The 18,390-nt window shown below is 44.6% G+C and overlaps 2 protein-coding genes across 2 annotated transcripts; both read left to right on the plus strand.

Annotated features, from left to right (window-relative positions):
* Positions 1 to 3,307: 3,307 nt before the first annotated feature.
* On the plus strand, positions 3,308 to 6,666 carry tous (testes of unusual size). The gene is made up of 5 exons (XM_070134596.1): positions 3,308 to 3,510; positions 3,774 to 3,984; positions 4,312 to 4,500; positions 5,782 to 5,894; positions 6,477 to 6,666. The coding sequence occupies exons 1-5, from the start codon at positions 3,308 to 3,310 to the stop codon at positions 6,664 to 6,666; spliced, it is 906 nt and encodes a 301-aa protein (XP_069990697.1).
* Positions 6,667 to 12,058: 5,392 nt separating this feature from the next.
* LOC113825202 (cilia- and flagella-associated protein 57) lies at positions 12,059 to 18,154 on the plus strand. Its single transcript, XM_070135697.1, has 10 exons — positions 12,059 to 12,124; positions 12,456 to 12,566; positions 12,831 to 13,004; positions 13,324 to 13,497; positions 14,200 to 14,361; positions 14,745 to 14,929; positions 15,239 to 15,338; positions 16,569 to 16,587; positions 17,307 to 17,450; positions 18,020 to 18,154. Exons 1-9 carry the CDS (start codon positions 12,059 to 12,061, stop codon positions 17,387 to 17,389), a joined length of 1,074 nt encoding a protein of 357 aa, XP_069991798.1. The 3' UTR covers positions 17,390 to 17,450; positions 18,020 to 18,154.
* Positions 18,155 to 18,390: the final 236 nt, after the last annotated feature.

Genomic DNA, 18,390 nt, shown 5'->3' on the forward strand with positions numbered 1-18,390 from the left:
TAATTTCTTTAATTATTTTATTTTATTCTTCCACAACCACTAGGTCGGCATTCCTCTTTCTTCTTTTTTATTGCTTTATATCCTTCTTTTCAATTCTCTTTCTCCTTTTTCTCTTTCATTCCATCTGCTCTTTCTTTTATATTATCGTATCTCCTTCTTTTCAATTCTCTTTCTCCTTTTTCTCTTTCATTCCATCTATTTGTCCCAGTTCGGTTGTTCATTAGCTTTCTCTTTTCCCCTTTCCCCTTCTTCTCCTTCATCTTCCGATTTCTGTCATCTCGTCAGATCGCACCGAATCAGCTATTATTTCCTTTCTTTATTACATGAAAATGTGCACGAACAGCTTGTCATTTGTATGTCAGCCTGTGTACATTTTTCTCTCTCTCTTTCTCTTGTTTATTATTATTATTTATTTATTTTTATTTATCATTTATTTTTTTTAGTTGACCTTTTTATGAAATCGCCTCCGTATTTCTCTTTTCTTCTTTCATTCATATTTTCGTCGAGCTTTTTTCTTTTCTTATTCGCCTTATTCTTCTTCCTTTTCTTCTTCGTCTCTTTGTTTTTCTTCCTTTTCTTCACTTTCATCTCTATCTTTTGTTTTTTGACCTTGTTCTTCATGGTTTTCTTCTTATTCTTCTTCCTCCCCCTCTTCCCCCTCTTTCTCTTCTTCCTTTCTATTGCCCTTCCTCCTTGTATCCTTTTCTCATCTTTCTCATTCTTTATTGTTTCTCTTCTTTTATCCTCTACTACATCTTTTGTTTTGTCCCACGTCTTTAATTATTTTCTTTTATTCTTCCACAATCACTAGATCGGCATTCCTCTTGTTCTTTTTTTATCTTATCTCCTTCTTTTCAATTCTCTTTTTTCTTTCTTTCTCCCGTTTCTCTTTCATTCCATCTTCTCTCCCATCTCCCTCTGAACCTGTATTTATCCCAGTTCGGTTGTTCCCTAACTTTCTCTTTTCCCCTTTCTTCTTCTTCTTTTTCTTCTCCTTCTTCGTCTTCGTCTTCTTCTTCTTCGTATTCACCTCTTTTCTTCTTCTTTTCCTTCTTCTTCGTCGTCGTCGTTTTCGTCTTCTTATTCGTCTTTATCTCCTTTTTTCTTCTTCTTTTTCTTTTTCTTTTACCTATTCTTTATCTATTTTCTAATATTCTCTTTAAACTCTCGTGAAACTTGTGTATACCTTCACATTCGTGTTGCATCTCTTTGTTCTCCATTCCTCCTCTCTTTCGTTTCATTCCTTCTTATTATTCCTTCATTCCTTCTGTTATTTCTCTCTTTGGTTTTATTCCTTCTCCATCTCCTCTTCTTTCTCTCTTTCGTTTCATTTCTCTTTCTTCTTCTTTTTCTCCCTTTCGTTTCATTCCATCTTCTTCTTCTCCGTTTCTTATTTCTCTCTTTGGTTTTATTCCTTTTCCTTCTCCTTCTCCTCTTTCTCTCTTTCGTTTCACTCCTTCTCCTTGTCTTATTTCTCTCTTTCGTTTTATTACTTCTCCATCTCCCTTTTCTCTCTCTTTCGTTCAATTCCTCTTTCATCTCCTCTTTCTCCTTTTCTCCCTTTCGTTTCATTCCTACTCCTTCTTCTTTTCTTCTGTCTCTCTTTGGCTTTATTCCTTCTCCATCTCCTTCTCTTTTTCTTTATTCCTTCTCCATATTTTCTTCTTCTTCTCTTTCGTTCCATTCCTTCTCTATTTTATTCTCCTCTTTCTCTCTTTCGTTTCACTCCTTCTCTTCCTCCTCTTTTTTCCTTTCGTTTCATTCCTTCTCCTCCTTATCCTCTTTCTTCCTCTCGTTTCATTCCATCTCCTTCTCCTCTTTCTTCCTTTCGCTTCACTCCTCTTTGTCCTCTTTCTTCCTTTCGTTTCACTCCTTCTCCTCCTATGTCTTCTCTTTCTCTCTTTCACTCCTTCTCCTTCTCTTTCTCTCTTTCGTCTCACTTCTCCTTCTCCTCCTATTTCTCCTCTTTATCTCTTTTACTCCTTCTCCTTCTCTTTCTCTCTTTCTCTCCTTCTCCTCCTATTTCTCCTCTTTCTCTCTTTCACTTCTTCTCTTTCTCTCTTTCATTTCACTTCTCCTTCTCCTCCTTCTTCTCTTTCTCTCTTTCATTTCATTCCTCCTCCTCCTCCTCTTTTTTCCTGTCGTCTCATTCCTTCTCTTCCTCCTTCTCTTCTTTCTCTCTTTCGTTTCATTCCTTCTCCTCCTCCTCCTTCCCACAGCAACAACATGACCGCCCGTCTACTCAAGCCTAGTAACGGTTATTTTACAGCCCTCTTCCTTTTATTCTTTCTCTTCCTCATTCCTCTCTTCGAAGCCGGATGTCTCTTGGAATTCGGTTATTTTACGGCCTTCTTCCTTCTCTCTCTCATCCTTATTTTCCTCTTCCTCTTCCTCTTCTTCCTTTATTTCATTTTATTCCTATCATTCCTCCTTTTTTCAAGTGTGTTTTGTCATCATTTCTTTCATCTAATTTTCTTTTCTTTATTTTTCATTCCCATTTCATCATTCCTTTCCTTCCTCCTTCTCTCTTCTTTATTTTCATCCCCTTATCCTTCCTCCTCTTCCTTTCTACCATTCCATATATGGTCGCCTTCCTCATTTTCACTCTCACTTCCCTATTCTTTCTTTATCCCAATTCACTCCTACTTTCCTTCCTTCTTTTTTATCTCCTTTTCCTTCTTCCACTTCCTTTCTCCCATTTTTTTCATCCTCTTCCCCCTCTCTTTCCCCTTTCCCCTTCCTCCCATTTCACCCTTCGTCTCCTCCTCTTTCCTCCTTTTCCTCTCTTCCTCTCCTTTCATTTCATCTTTCTTCTTCTCCCTCCTCCCTCCTTTTCCCCTCTCTTCCTTTCCTTCCATTTCATCTTCCCTCCTTCTTCCTTTCCCCCTCTCTTCCCTTCCCCCCATTTCATCTTTCCCCTTCTTCCTCTTTCTTCCTTTCCACCTCTCTTCCCTCCTTCCTCCAACCTCCCTTCCTCCCACTTCACCCCCCTTCCCTCTTTTTCCCCCCTTTCCCCTCTCTTCCCCCCCCCCCATTTCATCTTCCCTCTCCTCCTTCCTTCCTCCTTTCCTCCTCTCTTCCTTCCCTTCCATTTCATCTTCCCTTTCCTCCCTCCTTCCTCCAACCTCCCTTCCTCCCATTTCACCCCCCTTCTCCCTCCTTCTTTCTTTCCTTCCAATTCATCTTCCCTTTCCTCCCTCCTTCCTCCCATTTCATCTTCCCTCTTCTCCCTCCTTCCTCCCTTTCCCCTCTCTTCCCTCCCACCCATTTCACCTTCCCTCTCCTCCCTCCTTCCTCCAGCACCAAGATGGGCGTCCCTCTCGTCGAACCCGAGTACGTCTTCGGGCTGAGGGGGGGCGTGACGGAGTGCGTCGTGCACGTGGACACGGACACTGTGGCGTATCCAGCGGGGTCCTACTTGGTCCTGCACGACACTGCGAGCCACCAGCAGCACTTCGTCAGTCTCACGGAGGAGGCCACGCCGACGGCCTTGGCTATATCGCCCAAGAGGTTCGGATGAGGAGCTGGCGTTGCGTTGGTTCGGTTGAGCTGGGTTCGCTTCGGTAACACGAAGCTTGCGAAGCTTGGCGGCGTTCTTTGTGTTGTTTCAGTTACTAGGCGATGACCTTTCTTATTTTGTCTTGTAGTGCTGACGAATATTTGAATCTTATTTTCCCTTCATCCCGTTGTCTTTCTTTCTCTCGCCCACTCTCCTTCCTCTCCACTCCCTGCCCCTCCCACCTAACCCCCACCCACAACGCCCCCGCCCACAGGCAATACCTCGGCGTATGTCGCGCGGGAGACTCGGCGGCGGTGAGCGTGTGGGACGTGGCGGCCCGCAAGCGGCTGCGGTTCCTGAGCTGCGCCGAGATGGTGAGCGAGCGCTACGTGGCGGCGGCGTTCAGCCCCGACGAGCGCATGGTGGCGGCGCAGGGCGGCCCACCCGACTGGACGCTCGTGCTCTTCCTGTGGGAGAAGGGGAAGGTGGGCGGCCCGGCTCTCGCTTGTGCAGGCTTCCTTGGGGTTCAGTAGGAAACGACCCTATTGCCCCATGATATTAAAACAGATGAAATTATGATGATATTTTCTTTACGTTTATCTATTTTTGTTTAAATGAAATTAAAGAGATAGCTAGATTAGCTTCCTATCCCCCTCTCCTAAATTTCCGTCCTTTTACACACGCGTAGCAATTAACAAGAAATGATAAGATTGCATTTTCATATATCACCCCCTACCCACACCCCCAACCTTCCTTCCTCCATCTCCCTCCCTTTTCCTTCTCCCTCATAATCCTTCCATCTTCTCCCTCAGGTGTTCTCGGTCCTGCGCCTGAGTGACACCCCCGGCCTGGGCCCCGTGTCGAGTGTCACCTACCACCTCGAGGACAACGGCATTCTCTCCGTGGTGGGGGAGCGGGTCCTCAAGCTCCTTAAGCTCAACGACAAGCTCCTCAAGACGTGGGGGTACCAGGGGGGGCACAACCACAACTGCCAGTGCCAGGTGGGTAGGGGTGGGTGGCCCGGGGTGGGAGTGGGTGGGGGTAGGGGTGTTTTGGTGCGGGGGGGAGGGCTGGGAGGTTGAGGATTGGGGTGGGGGAGGAAGAGGGAAGGGAGGGAGGATGTAGGGTGGGGATGGGGTTGCTTCTGGAGATGGGTGTAGGATGAGAAGGAGGGGGAGAAGGAGAGGTAAGAGGGAAGGAAGAAGAAAAGAAAAGGAAAAGAAAAAGGAGGAGGAGGAAGAAGAAAGACGAGAGGCAGAGGAAAAGACGAAGAATAAAACGAAAAAAGAGTTTTATCTTGCAAATTACTAGTAAATGAATGTAGAAAATATGACCACTTGATAAAACAAATAGTCTATAAAGTACTTAGAGTATCCCAAAATTAAAACATACATATATTTTTTTCATAACAGAAACTTTAATCTATGATCACGTGACATTGACAATATGACATAAACTAAAATTAAAACATATATTTTTCATAACAAGCTTTAATCTATGATCACGTGACATAAACTTCATAAACTTGACATATGACATAAACATTTTTCAGAAGGCTTCGCTACCTCTTTAGAGTGTTAATATTTTCCTCTTATTCATTCTTATTCCTCTTCCCCCTTCTTCCTTTTCTCTCTCTCTCCCCTTTTGTTAATCTTCTCCTGTTCTTTTTTATTACTCTTCCTCCTTCTTCCTTTTTCTCTCTCATCCTTGTTAATCTTCTCCTGGTTTTTTTTTATTCATCTTCCTCCTTCGTCCTTTTCTCTCTCTCCTCCCTTTTGTTACTCTTCTTCTTCTCTTCTTTTTTTTATTCCTACTCCCCTTCTTCCTTTTAATTCTCTTCTCCCTTTTGTCAATCTTCTCCTCTTCTTCTTGCTTATTCCTCTCTCCCTTTCTTCCGTTTTCTCTCTCTCCTACCTTTTGCTAATCTTCTTCACCTCTCCTTTCCTCACATTTATCTTCCCCCTTCTTCCTTTTCCTCTCTCTCCTCCCCTTTGCCAATCTTCTTCACCTCTTCTTTTCTCTCATCCTTCTCCCCCCTTTCTTCCTTTCCCCTTCTTCCTTTTTTTCTCTCTCTTTCCTCACTTTTATCAATCTTCTTCACCTCTCCTCTTCTCTCATTCCTCTTCCCCCTTATTTCTTTTTTCTCTCTCTCCTCCTTTTTATTAATCTTCCCACCGTCTTTTCTCTCATCCCTCTCCCCCCTCTTTCCTTTTCTCTCTCTCCTCACTTTTATCAATCTTCTTCACCTCTCCTTTTCTCTCATCCTCCCCCCCCCCCTACAGGTGTGGGCGGACCAACACACGCTCCTCGTTGGCACTGACGTCGCTTCTGTCCTGCTATTGGAGGAGGGCGAGCTGAGGGCGGAGCTTAGGGTCACGCATCCTGATCTTGGGCCGTGAGTTGCCATTTTTTGTTTTTGTTTTGAATTTCTGATATGTTCGTGTTTTTTTCTTTGTTTTGTTTGTTTTGTGTGTGTTTTCTCTTTCGCTCTTTTTTTCTTTTTCTGGATTTTTCGAGATCGTTTCCGTGCTGTTATTCTCTCTGGATGGATGGATGGTTGGTTGTCTTTCTCTCTTACTCTTTCTTTCTCTTTCTCTTTCTCTCTCTCTCTCTCTCTCTCTCTCTCTCTCTCTCTCTCTCTCTCTCTCTCTCTCTCTCTCTCTCTCTCTCTCTCTCTCTGTCTCTCTCTCTCTATCTATCTATCTATCTTTCTCGTTTCTCTTCAATGGATACTACTGCTGCTACTACAACCAATAATAATAATGATGATGATAATAATAGTAATGATCATAATAGAATCTAATGATAGTAATAATAATGTATAAGAATAATAATGATAATAATATATAGTAAAAATGATAACGCTAACCAGACCACAAATTAACGCTATTTTCTGCAAGAACCTCCTCTTTATCATCATATTCTTTCCCCTTCTCCCTTCTTTCACTCCCTTCCTTCTCTTCCATATTCCCGAAAGAGAATGCGACAAAAAGACATCGGGAGAAGGCGTGGCAGCTCTCGGTGGGCGTGGCTTAGGACCCCGTCACCGCCGCGTCACCGCCCTCAAGGTGTTCACGGGCGGCTTCCTGTGTGCTTGCGGCCCCGACAAGGTGTTCGTCTTTCAGAAGAGCGATGACGTCAATGAGCACTATTTCCAGGTGGCGTAAGGGCGAGTTTTGTCTGTTTATGCACCCGTTAATCAGATCCTCCTACCCCCCCCTCCTCAAGTATTCACCTATATTCACTTTATCTATTTCGTTTTATTTGTTCGGTGTTGTATACTGTTTTGGCTGACTTTGCTGGCGTGGTAATTTTTTCGTTAATGAAAATGTGGTTTTGTTTCTCTTTTTTTCTTTTTTTCTGTTTTTATGTGTTTGGTTCCTATGATTCAATGGTCAATTAACATTCACCGGAGACAAAGATATGCCTTTTTTATGTTGTAAAAAAATGGATAAAGATTCACCCTCCATTCACAACGTTTCTTGTGTATACTACCCTTCAAGATCCACTTCAGGTTCATACGTAGTGGGAAAGCGTAAGGGGAAGATTCGCCACTTTCCTTGAGAAGTTGACCCAATGAAGAAACAATTTGTCCCCAAAGCCACAGCCCGGTAGGCTTGGGATGTTTTTTCGTGACCCTGAAGTATAATTGAGTAGCTACAATGTTTTTTTAATGAGTCAAGTGTCTTACAAGGTGTGCTGTGTAGTGCAGTGGTGATCGTGCTGGTCTTGCAATCTTGCAGACCTGCGTTCAGTCCCGCGCGCGGCCAGTGAAGGGTAACCCCGCCCATTCCTTACACACAGGACGAGATTTAGAAAGCAAAATAAAACAGACAATATGTCACAGCAAAGAATATCCATTGTAACAAATGGATTTGAAACTAGATCTTTAATCCATCCTGTAAATCATTACATAGGTATTATAAATATAATACCGATATAATGTAATATAATACCGATGTATACCGGTGTTGTATACTCCAAGCCGTGTGTTGGAGCGCGCGACGGCCTGCTGCCAACTTGATCGTCGAACGGGCGGTGAGTGTTTGACTTTCTCACGGGAAAATTCTTGCAAGGGGGGTTTTATCTCTTGATTATGGATTATTATCTCCTATATTCGACGCCCATTCACTTTCAGAACCGAAGTATTGGTTCAAGATTCACTTTTCTCTGCTTTCTCTTCGTCTACGGTTAGCTCAGATCCCACCTGTGAAACCATAACACTGGGTCAAGATTAGGCTTCTACTCGAACCTTGAGGGGGGGGTGGAGGTTCTAACTGACGGGTGCAGTAGTTATTTGTTTTAGAATTGTTCTGTGTGATTATTGTTGTTTTGTATTATGCTGTATATGTTATGTACTATTTATCTATCTATTTCGTTGTATTTGTTCGGTGTTGTATGCTGTTTAGGCTGGCTTTGCTGGCGTGGTAATTTTTACGTTAATGAAAATGTGGTTTTATTTCTCTTTTTTCTAGAATTTCATAGTTACTGCTGTTTTTATGCGTGTTTGGTTCCTATAATTCAGTGGTCAATTAACATTCACCAAAGACAAAGATATGCCTTTTTCATTATTGGGAATAGGAAAGGCTATATAAAAGGATTAGTAAACAGCAGTAAATACATTCTAAGTGGATTTTTAAATTCAATTTATCCCATTGGGAATATCAGTATATCTTAACCAGAAATATAGATATACCATGAATCATAGTATACTGTATAACCTGCATTCTTATGTTCATCACCCAATATTTGTGTTTATCCTAATTCCCTCATTTATCTACTGTTAGTCATATATGGATATTGGGCATGAATTTGAATATAAAAACATTGTACAAAATTTTAAAAATAAACATATATAGTATATATCACAGCGATATCTTCATTCAAGTATCTGTATTGTGACATTTCTAAAATCTAATGTGACTTTTACCTTAATGTAACTTCCTCAAAAACCAACTTTTCCTACATACGTTTCGCCACCCTTAACCCAAGCCCTAGTTCTCCATCACGGGAAAGGCTAGATCAGTAGCAACTCGAGGATATGTCATGGCGTCTGTTTTGATGATTGTTCAATTTGGAAAATTGAAAAAAAAGACCAAAAGGATCGACCATATTCACAAAGCATCCGTAACTTTTGTGACGTCATCAAAATAAACCCATGTACCTTTTCCCCCCCAAAAAATAATAATAATAATAAATAAATAAATAAATAATAGAATCAGCCGCCACGACACCTCCTCGAGTTGCTACTGACCTAGCCTCTCCCGCTCCATCGCAGCGCTACATGCTCCGGATTTGCGAGCCTTCCCCGGCAGCCCTCGTCAGCGGCCGCGGAGAACACACTATCACGACACTTTCGCTCTCTCCCGGCGAGAAGAACATCGTCGCCGCTACCCACACCCGTCAGCTGTTTACGAACCCTCTGCCTTCGCTCGAGGCCGCTAAGGTATGGTGGTAGGGGAGGTGGGGATGGGGATTGGGGGGGGGCGAGGTATGGGTAAGGGGTGTTTTGTTGTATTTTTTGTGATTCTTTTGTGATTTTTGTTGTGTTTTGTGGTTTTTTGGTGTACGTGTTGTTTTTTTCTGTGGGTTTGACTCACATTTTTTTCTTTTGTATGTATATTAGGGAAATGTATCACCACTTGCCTACTTTCCCAACTCCTCTTGCTGTTCTCGATACTCTTGTTTTCTTCCCCATCTCTCCCCATTCTTCATCTCCCGACTGCCTACTCCCCCATCTCTGCCCACAGTTGCCGAGCCTCAAATTCTCTTCCCCTTCTCTCCCCACTCTTCATTCCTTCTCTACTTATTCCCTAATCTGCCCCAAAAGCTGCCAAGCCCCATGTTATCTTCTCCATCTCTCCCCTATCCAACCCCCATCTGTCCCCACAGCTGTAGAACCTCATGTTTTCTTCCCCACCTCTCCCCAATACCTACACCTCAACTCTCCCCGCACTTGCCGATCCAAACCTCTCCCCACTCTCCATCACCCCACTACCTACTCCCCATCATTCCCCGCAACTGCCAAGCCTCGTCTTCTGCTCCCCGCTTCTCCCCACTCCCCATCTCCCTAACATCTAGTCCCCATCTCTCCCCGCAGCTCCCGAGCCTCATGTTCTCCCCCCTCCACGCCCGCCACCACGAAGGCGGGGTCGTGGACGCCGACGGGTGCCTGTGGAAGACCATCGTCGTGAGCGGAGGCCAGGACCGCACCGTCAGGGTCTGGGACTACCAGGAGCACTCCCTCCTCCTCACGCACGCCTTCAGGGAGGACATATTCTCCCTTTCGCTCCATCCTACTGGTAAGGGGTCGGGAGAGTTGAGGAGGAAGGGAGTAAGGAGGAAGGAAGGGAGGATGTGGTCTCCCTTTTCCTCCTTCGTATTGGTAAAGGGTCGGGAGAGTTGAGGAAGAAGGGAGCGAGGAGGAAGGAAGGGAGGATATGGTCTCCCTTTTCCTCCTTCCTATAGGTAAAGGGTCGGGAGAGTTGAGGAAGAAGGGAGCGAGGAGGAAGGAAGGGAGGATATGGTCACCCATTTTCCTCCTTCCTATTGGTAAGGGGTCGGGAAAGTTGAGGAAGAAGGGAGTGAGGAGGAAGGAAGGGAGGATAAGGTCTCCCTTTCCCTCCTTCCTATTGGTAAGGGGTCGGGAAAATCGAAGAAGGGAGTGAGGAGGAAGGAAGGGAGGATATGGTCTCCCCCTCCCTCCTTCCTACTAACAAAGGGTCGGGAAAGTTGAGGAGGAAGAGGGGATATGGTCTCCATTTCTCACCATTTTACTGTTATGGGGTTGTAAAAGGGAAGAAAGGGAGAGAGGAGGAAAGGAGAATAAAGTATCCCTTTCTCTCCATCCTACTAGTAAGACTTCGCCACCGCCTCTCGCTTTGGTTACATTAAAATTTCCCTCTCCCAGTCTGCAGGCTTTTATGACAATGTTACAACTGCTTTATATTACTTACCCAATTTCTAAGATAATTGTAGACTAGATTTTCACCCCCCCAAAAAAAACAAAAAAAACAAGGAGGGAAGGATAGGGTGGGGGATGGAGGGAGCAAAAAGGTAGGAGGGAGAGGGAGATGGGAGGAAAGGAAACGAAGGAAAGAGGGTGAGACAGGGAATACTTGAGGTTATCAGGAGAATAAAGAGAGGGAGGGAATAGGCGAGAGAGGAAAAGGGAGAGACAAAGACAATACGAAAAGCAAGAAGAGATACACGTAAAAAAAAATATAAATCACCCTAGAAATAAGCCCAAAAAAATCACCCCTCTCCCTCCAACCTTCATACCCTCCCCCCTCCCTCCCCCCCACCCCCCACCCCAAACAAAAGACAACAAAAATTACCAAATAAAACAAACAAACCCAAATCTCATCCTGAAGGCCTCCACGTGGCAGTGGGCCTCACCGACGCCCTGAGGCTCCACCACGTGCTCTTCGACTGCCTCCGCCCGTACTCCGAGATCCGGATAAGGAGGTGCGGCGCCTGCAGTTTCTCGCCGAGCGGAAACCTCCTGGCGGCGGCCGACGGGAACCTCCTGGTCATCACCTCCAACGTCTCCCTCAGGAAGATCTTCACGCTGAAGGGGCACTCGGCGAAGGTCGGTTGGGGGGGTGGGGGGGGTGGGGGGGTAGGGAGTTTGTAAGGTTGGTAGGGGTGAGGGAGGGAGTTTGTGGGGGTGGGAGAGGAAGTTTGTGGGGTTGGTGGAGGAGAGTGGGGGTGGGAGAGGGTTGGTGGGGGTGAGGGTGGGAGTTTGTGGGGTTGGTGGGGGAGAGTGGGGGTGGGAGAGGGAGTTTGTGGGGGAGAGTGGGATGGGAGAGGGTGTTTGTGGGGTTGGTGGGGGTGGGAGAGAGAGTTTGTAGGGGTGGGAGAGGAAGTTTGTGGGGTTGGTGGAGGAGAGGGAGAGTGGGGGTGTGAGAGAGAGTTCGTCGGGTTGGTTTGGGAGAGTGGGGGTGGGAGAGGGAGTTTGTGGAGGAGAGTGGGGGTGAGGGAGGGAGTTGTGTGAGGTTGGTAAATAGCGGAATGGTCGTGTTGTGTCGTGGGAGGTTGGGGTTTGTGGGAGGTTAAGGGGCGAAGAGAGGGATGTTGGGGGAGACATGATGGGGGTGGGATGTGCATGGGGCTAAGTTGTTGAGGGTGTTAGTGGGGGCGTGGCCGAGTTAGAGGGAGGTAAGCGGGGGTATGAGTGTTTGTGGATATGTGTGTGGGTATGATTGCTTGGTGGGGTGGGGTTGTTTGTGGGCATTTGGTATTAGTTTGTGTGCCTACGTGCGTTTGTATGTACATGCATTGTAGAAAAGGTATGAATGAGACTGGATATCTTCACAATACAAGAAATGTATTTGACCGGTTTCGATTATGATGTATCTCATGTATTGTGAAGATATCCAGTCTCACTCATACCTTTTCTACATTTGTCAACATGGATACGGTTCATGTACATGCATGGTAGCTCCTATACGTACATGCAGGCCTGTTCATGTCTGTGCTTGGGTATGAGATTACGTTATATTAACTCCTCTCTCTCAGGTGACTGGCATAGGCTGGTACCCAGACAGTTCAGCGGCCATGACCTGTGCAGCTGACGGCACCGTGGTGGGCTGGGATGCAAACAAAGGACAGTCTATCTGGGAGGTGCGTTTGATAGCTTTTCTGTATTATCTGTTCATCGTAATTATCATACTAATTATCTTTATTTCTAAGTTGTTGGTTTATTGAAGCATTTCCCCAATGTTTTTTTAATAGTTTACCCTCTCTTTCCTGTTTTCTTTAGTTTCTCCTCTGATTGTTATTTAGTCTTTCGCTCCGTTTTCTATACTTTGTTTATTTCACTATATATCCCTCAAATGGTATCAAACTCTCTCCTACGGAAATCACAAACTCTCTCATACGAATATGCAAATTAACCGCAGACATTTCAACCGCAACTACGTATAACCACAGCACTTTCCTCGATCTCCCGCAGGTGTCTTCCCTCACGTCCTCGAACTACCTGACGTGGACTCTCTCCCTCGACGGCAAGCCCACGGTGGTCGTAGGTCACGGGTCGTCCTTCACCGAAATCACAGGTGGTCAGGTCAGCCTCTCGAAACCTCGTGTTGATGTTTGTGATTCGTATTAGAATGACGAAGTGCATTTTCGTTCGAATGTGTTACTCGGGTGATAAATCGCTTAGGTTAGCCGGGTTATTTCATCTATATGCAAATTAATACTAAATATAGAGGAAAGAACAGATAAAGTATTCGATTTCTAAGATCTAATTTACATAGAGAAATACAGGGACTTAAATCCCCTTTCTCCATCATAGAACCTGATCCTAATTACCCAAACTCCCTCACAGATGGTCCAAGACATCACCTATGAACCCGGTGACCTGACCTGCGCCGGGCTCTCCCCTGTAAAGACCCTAGTGACCCTGGGATCGACAGCAGGTCAGCTGGTGGTCAATAGATACCCTCTGCACATGGCACAGAAGTTCACAGCATTTCCGGCACACAGTGGCTCTTTGAACAAGGTCTTTCTATTTCTTTATTAATGTTTGTTATATTAATATTCTGGTCCTGATGGCTACTGATAGGAATACATATTTCTACCCATTTCCTTCCATTTCTCCCTCATTTTTTTCCCAATTTCTCTCTCATTTTCCCATTTCCTTTCATTTCCCTCCATTTCTACCTTATTTCACCCATTTCTAAATCATTATCCCGATATCTCCCTCATTTCCCTCCATTTCTCCCTCATTTCCCCCATATCTCCTTCATTTCCACATCTCTCCCTCATTTCCACCCATATCTCCCTCATTTCCCCACCATCTCTCCCTCATTTCCCCCCAGGTGCTGGTGACGGGCGACGAGAGCAAGGTGGTGACGTGTGGCGCTGACGGCGTGATCCTGGTGTGGCGAGTGGCGGCCTTGGAGGAGGACTCACCTGGGTATCTGGCGGCGAGGGAGAGGCTGGAGGATCTGCCCCGCGTCCCGGAGATGCTGGTGACCCGAGCTGACCTTCAGGTGAGGGATGACCCGGGGGAGGGTAGGTTGGGGGTGGGGCGGGGAGGAGGGGTGCTGAGTTATTGGGCAACTTCATGATCGGTTTTGGAAATCGGGATATCTTCGTGTCCTTTTGTCTTTGGTTGTTATCTAATCTAGTTTTTTTTTAAGATTAAGGTATGATTTATTAGTGTCCATGGAGGAAACATTTGCAAAATAAATGACCAAATGACATTATTTCTTTATTCTAAGACCAGACTGAACTCCCCATACCTTCCCCATGCTCCTCTCTCGTGGATCTCTTGTGTGTTTGTTTTTGCCGATGCTCCTCGCCCACTCCAGTGTATGTCTGGCGTCTATTACGTTAATTTGTTCTTTTCTCCCCTTCCCCCCACCCCTCTTTTTCTTCTTTCTCTTCATCTTCTTGGTATTATTATTTCTTCTCCTCCTCCTATCCCTCTCCAATGTATGTCTCGCATCTATTACGTTAATTTGTTCTTTTCTCTCCTTCCCTCTCCTCCTCTTTTTCTTCTTTCTCTTCATCTTCTTGGTATCATTATTTCTCCTCCCCATCCTTACCCTCATCCTCATCCTCCTTTTCTTCTTCCTGCTATCAATATTATTTATCTTCCTCCTACTTCTCGTCTTCTCCTCCTTCTCCTCACCCTCCTCCATCTCCTCCTCCACCACCACCTCCTTCAACCTTTCCTTCTCCTCCTTCAGAAAACGCGTCACCACCTGGAGGAGCTGGAGCGTCGCGTGTCCTACCTGTCGAGGGACAAGGAGGTCCACCTGGGTCTTCAGCAGCAGGAGTTCGCGGCGAGCAGAGACGCCCTTGTGGCCAGATACCAGACGATCGTCGACCAGATGAATGACACGATACAGGTATGGCGCCCTTTTCTGGGTATGTCTGTGTGTGAAAATAAAACTAAGCCACAATGAGAATTGAAAATAAGCGTGACGTTTCGAACTCTTCGCGAGTTCCTCTTCAGATAAAAAAACCGAAATGGAAGATGTCTGTAGGTATGATTCCGCTTTCTGGTAGGTGCGTTTCCGTGGTTTGTTGTTGGTGTGGTTGTGATATATTTATTTTTTTATACACTGTTTGGATAAGTTTGAAGAGAGTTTGCAGAAATTATAGAGATTGATAAAGGGAAGGTTTTCTCCACCAAGTTTCGACCGTTTGGATCTGTTCCTCTAAGACAGACAGACAGTTTCTTTCCCCAACTTCAAACATGAACACAAAAGGATCTTTCCCCTCTCCTTAGACCCTGGAGAAGGAACGCGAGCAGCTCAAGGACGGCCACAAGGACTCATTGGCCAAGCTCGCCGAGGAGCACAGCAACGTCATGGCAGACCACCAGCAGGAGTTGAGGAAGAAGCTCCTCTACGAGTACTCGAAGCAGGACAAACTCGAGGCCAAGCTGAAGGAGATGCAGCAGACACTCGACAGGTGAGAGAAAATGAATCGATTTCGGGGCAGCTGGAGTTACTTTTCACTAAAATACTTGTGTCATGAGATAATTGCTTAATTTGGCTCGCCAGTTTCTGAATATTATCTTCAGATCATATAAAAGTTTAATTAAAATATAAAACCACAACACGCATTGATAAGAAAATAAGTCCTAGAAATTCCACTAGTATTCGTTTCTCATGATTCTCTGTTTTCTACAACACTATAGACCACTATAAGGAGTGCCTTTACTAACCAGAGGGCGCGTAAAGTACAGTACATTATTAATACACATGCTTGAACCTTCAGGCAAGTCGAGGAAGCGGAAAAGAGGACTCGTCTGGAGCTGCAGGAGAGGCTGGACCAACAAGAAGGGGTCGTAGAGCAGCTCAAGATGGATCTCGAGAAGGTAGGGTAAAGAGAGAACTAATATTATTCAACGACCTTGATGTTTGGGTGGGCTGAGTTTAAAATCTACGGACCGTGCTCAGACGTTTTCAGTTACTGAAGAATATAAGCGAACACTTGTACATTATATCACAGGAGTGTCATGTAATACAGCCTTTCAGGCCACCTAGCATGAGATATGGGGAACTATGTAACTACTTCATATCATCTGATGTCTTGGAAGATACACTCATATTGTATCCTAAATTTGGAATGTACTATCACATGACCACATATCAAATGTTACATTGCCTTTCCGCGCCCAAGCCGTACGCCGGCTTGGTAGATGAGTAGATAAATTACTGTGATTGTTCTTTTCTTTTAAATGATATATTATAGATCGTAATAATGTTATGATCTAGATTTTCAATGTAATACTATTATATAATGTTTTGACCATGAATCAAATGTACCACAGCTTGCCCACGCCTGTGTAAATAAAGGACTAAACTAAACTAGGCTGTGAATTCTTCTTGGGATACGTGTCAGTAATGCTGTAGATTATATTAGCGCAATTGGCCATTGCGCAGTTGATACATGTCATTATTCACAAATATGATTTTGTTGCTCCCTTTTCCCCTTCTTTTGGGTTTCAAATGGCTGAAGGTTGTAACGTAAATCATTGTGATTAATCCACATGTGTGAATTGTGACGTGACTCACAGAATGATTAATGCTGAACAGCAGGAGATAATAACAACAAGAATAATCCCTTGCTATTACTTTTACCTCCAGTTAGTCAGCATAGAGATCTAATAGTATACTAAGTGTAAACTCTCCATAATAACATATAGAACTCTGGTATAAAACTTTTTAGCTGCCTTTCAGACTAACTAATGCGAGGTATAAATATTACAATGAAAACTATACACAGAGAAAAGTTAGAAAAGGCGTTGCACTAAGGAATAAACTAAAATAAACAAGTGGATACGAGCTGATTTAACCAATAACAAATAACCATGTGTGTAGCTGCTCCTTCGTAGCTCATCTGTACATGTCCTTCCCTCTGCAATCTCATGCCTATACTCAGTAAATGCTTAAAGTTACGAGAGAAAGGGAAAGTAAAGATGGAGAAAAAAATAGGGACGTGAAAAATACGTTTTAAAAGACGAGAAAAGAGCACGATTTCAGAAATCATGTTAGTATTGATGGGATTTACCTCCACCTGCCGCTTCCACCTCCACCTCCGACAGACAACGGCGGAGCTTGAACGCGAGAGGAGCGAAGGCGCGGAAATCGTTCGTCTGGTGGAGGCGGCGACGGAGGCCGAGCTAGGTCAAGTGAGGTCGAGTCTACACGCCCAGCTGGCGGAGGAGCACCAGAACGTCATCAGACTTCGTAGTGAGATGGCAGCCATGAGGAAAAACTTCGTCACGTGAGTTGAGTTCCGTTCCTCCTTTCCCACTTCCGCTTCAGGGCCGCGGAAGGCTGTCGTGTCCACGTGAACAGCTGCAGTGATAGCTTCAGTGGCTGTAACATCACTTAAAAAATCCAATTCAGTTAAATCTAATCCCATTTAACTAACAAACTCAAACACTAATTTCTTTCGAACAGAATTACAAACAAGAAATGTAATTCGTACCATTTTAACTAAAAAAAACTTACGCACTATTTTTTCGAACAGAATCACAAACAAGAAGTGTAATTCGTCCCACCTTTTAACTAACAAACTTAAACACTATTTTTTCGATCAGATTTACAAACAAGAAATGTAATTCGTCTCATATTAACTAAAAAAATAATAAACACTATTTTTTCGAACAGAATTACAAACAAGAAATGTGATTCGTCCCACCTCTTAACTAACAAACTTAAACACTAATTTCTTTCGAACAGAATTACAAACAAGAAATGTAATTCGTCCCACAAATCAACACATCAAACAATTCCCACAAATCGATAACCCTTTCCCTCGACCTCCCAGCGTGCAGAGGGAGCGAGAGCAGAAGGAGGAGGACCTGAGAGCGCTGGCGGACGACAAGGCCAAGCTGCAGTCGTCCATCCGGGGTCTTGAGCGCGAGCTGGCTGCCCTCAGGCGCGAGGTCAACCACAGGGACGACATCATTCACGACAGGGTCAGTCGTCTTCGTGGTCGTACTGGAGAGAAGAAATGCGTGTGTTATGTGGCCTCTATGAATAATCAAGAAAATCTGATTATTTTACTTGTACTTCCTTGTCTCGATGGTGAATGGACATAAAGTACACCGATTAGGGAATTATTACTACGAATGGGAGATAAAAAGATGATTTCCATCAGTTATTCGTGCTTTGTAACTCACTTGTCGATGCAGACACGATCAATGTCATGAGAGATAAAGGGGGAGAGAGAGAGAGAGTGAGAGAGACAGAGAGAGAGTGAGAGACAGAGACAGAGAGTGAGAGAGAGAGAAAGAAAAAGAGAGAGAAGGAGAGAAAGAGAGAGAGAAATCAAGAGAAAAGAGTGAGAGAGAAAAAGAGAAGGGAGAGAGAGAGAGAACGAGAAAAGGAGAGAGAGAATGGATTAATAAAAACAACATGGCAGTTGTACGAACGAAACTTCAAAAGGCCCACAAACACAACAAAGCCCCACCCCTCCCTATATAAACAAACAAACAAACAAATCGATTTCTTTTCTGATTCGATTCCCCTCCAACCCAACCCCCAGGAGAGCAAAATCACCAACACGAGGGAGAGAATAGGAGAGCTGGAGAAGCAGAGGTTCCTCCTCGACCACCAACTCGGCCAACTCAAGGAGGAGCTCGAGCCACTGCAGGCGGCGCTCGATCAGAGGTCACACCAGATCAAGCAGGTAAAGGGAGTGATTGTGAATTATTGTTGTTATTGATATTATTGTTGTTGTTTTGTTGTTGGTGTTTGTGTTGATGTAATTCGTTCTTTCATCATTCGCTCTTTCTCTCTTTCTGTCTCTCTCCTCTCTCCTTTTCCTTCTTTTTCTCCATCTTCCCTTCCTCAATCCCCCCTCTCCATCTCTGTCTCCCTCTCCTTCCCTCCTACCCTCACCCTATATCTTTCCCT

Source organism: Penaeus vannamei, chromosome 20, assembly GCF_042767895.1.
Source record: "Penaeus vannamei isolate JL-2024 chromosome 20, ASM4276789v1, whole genome shotgun sequence".
Lineage (NCBI taxonomy): Eukaryota > Metazoa > Arthropoda > Malacostraca > Decapoda > Penaeidae > Penaeus > Penaeus vannamei.

What these genes read in the sequence shown, in the direction of transcription:
- tous (XM_070134596.1), top strand. Translation starts at nt 3,308, where the DNA reads ATGGGCGTCCCTCTCGTCGAACCCGAGTACGTCTTCGGGCTGAGGGGG. An exon ending in ACCACAACTGCCAGTGCCAG is followed by an intron (nt 4,501 to 5,781) that starts GTGGGTAGGGGT and finishes CCCCCCCTACAG; the next exon opens with GTGTGGGCGGACCAACACAC. An exon ending in ACGCATCCTGATCTTGGGCC is followed by an intron (nt 5,895 to 6,476) that starts GTGAGTTGCCAT and finishes TATTCCCGAAAG; the next exon opens with AGAATGCGACAAAAAGACAT.
- LOC113825202 (XM_070135697.1), top strand. Translation starts at nt 12,059, where the DNA reads ATGACCTGTGCAGCTGACGGCACCGTGGTGGGCTGGGATGCAAACAAA. An exon ending in AAGGACAGTCTATCTGGGAG is followed by an intron (nt 12,125 to 12,455) that starts GTGCGTTTGATA and finishes GATCTCCCGCAG; the next exon opens with GTGTCTTCCCTCACGTCCTC. An exon ending in TGACCCGAGCTGACCTTCAG is followed by an intron (nt 13,498 to 14,199) that starts GTGAGGGATGAC and finishes CTCCTCCTTCAG; the next exon opens with AAAACGCGTCACCACCTGGA.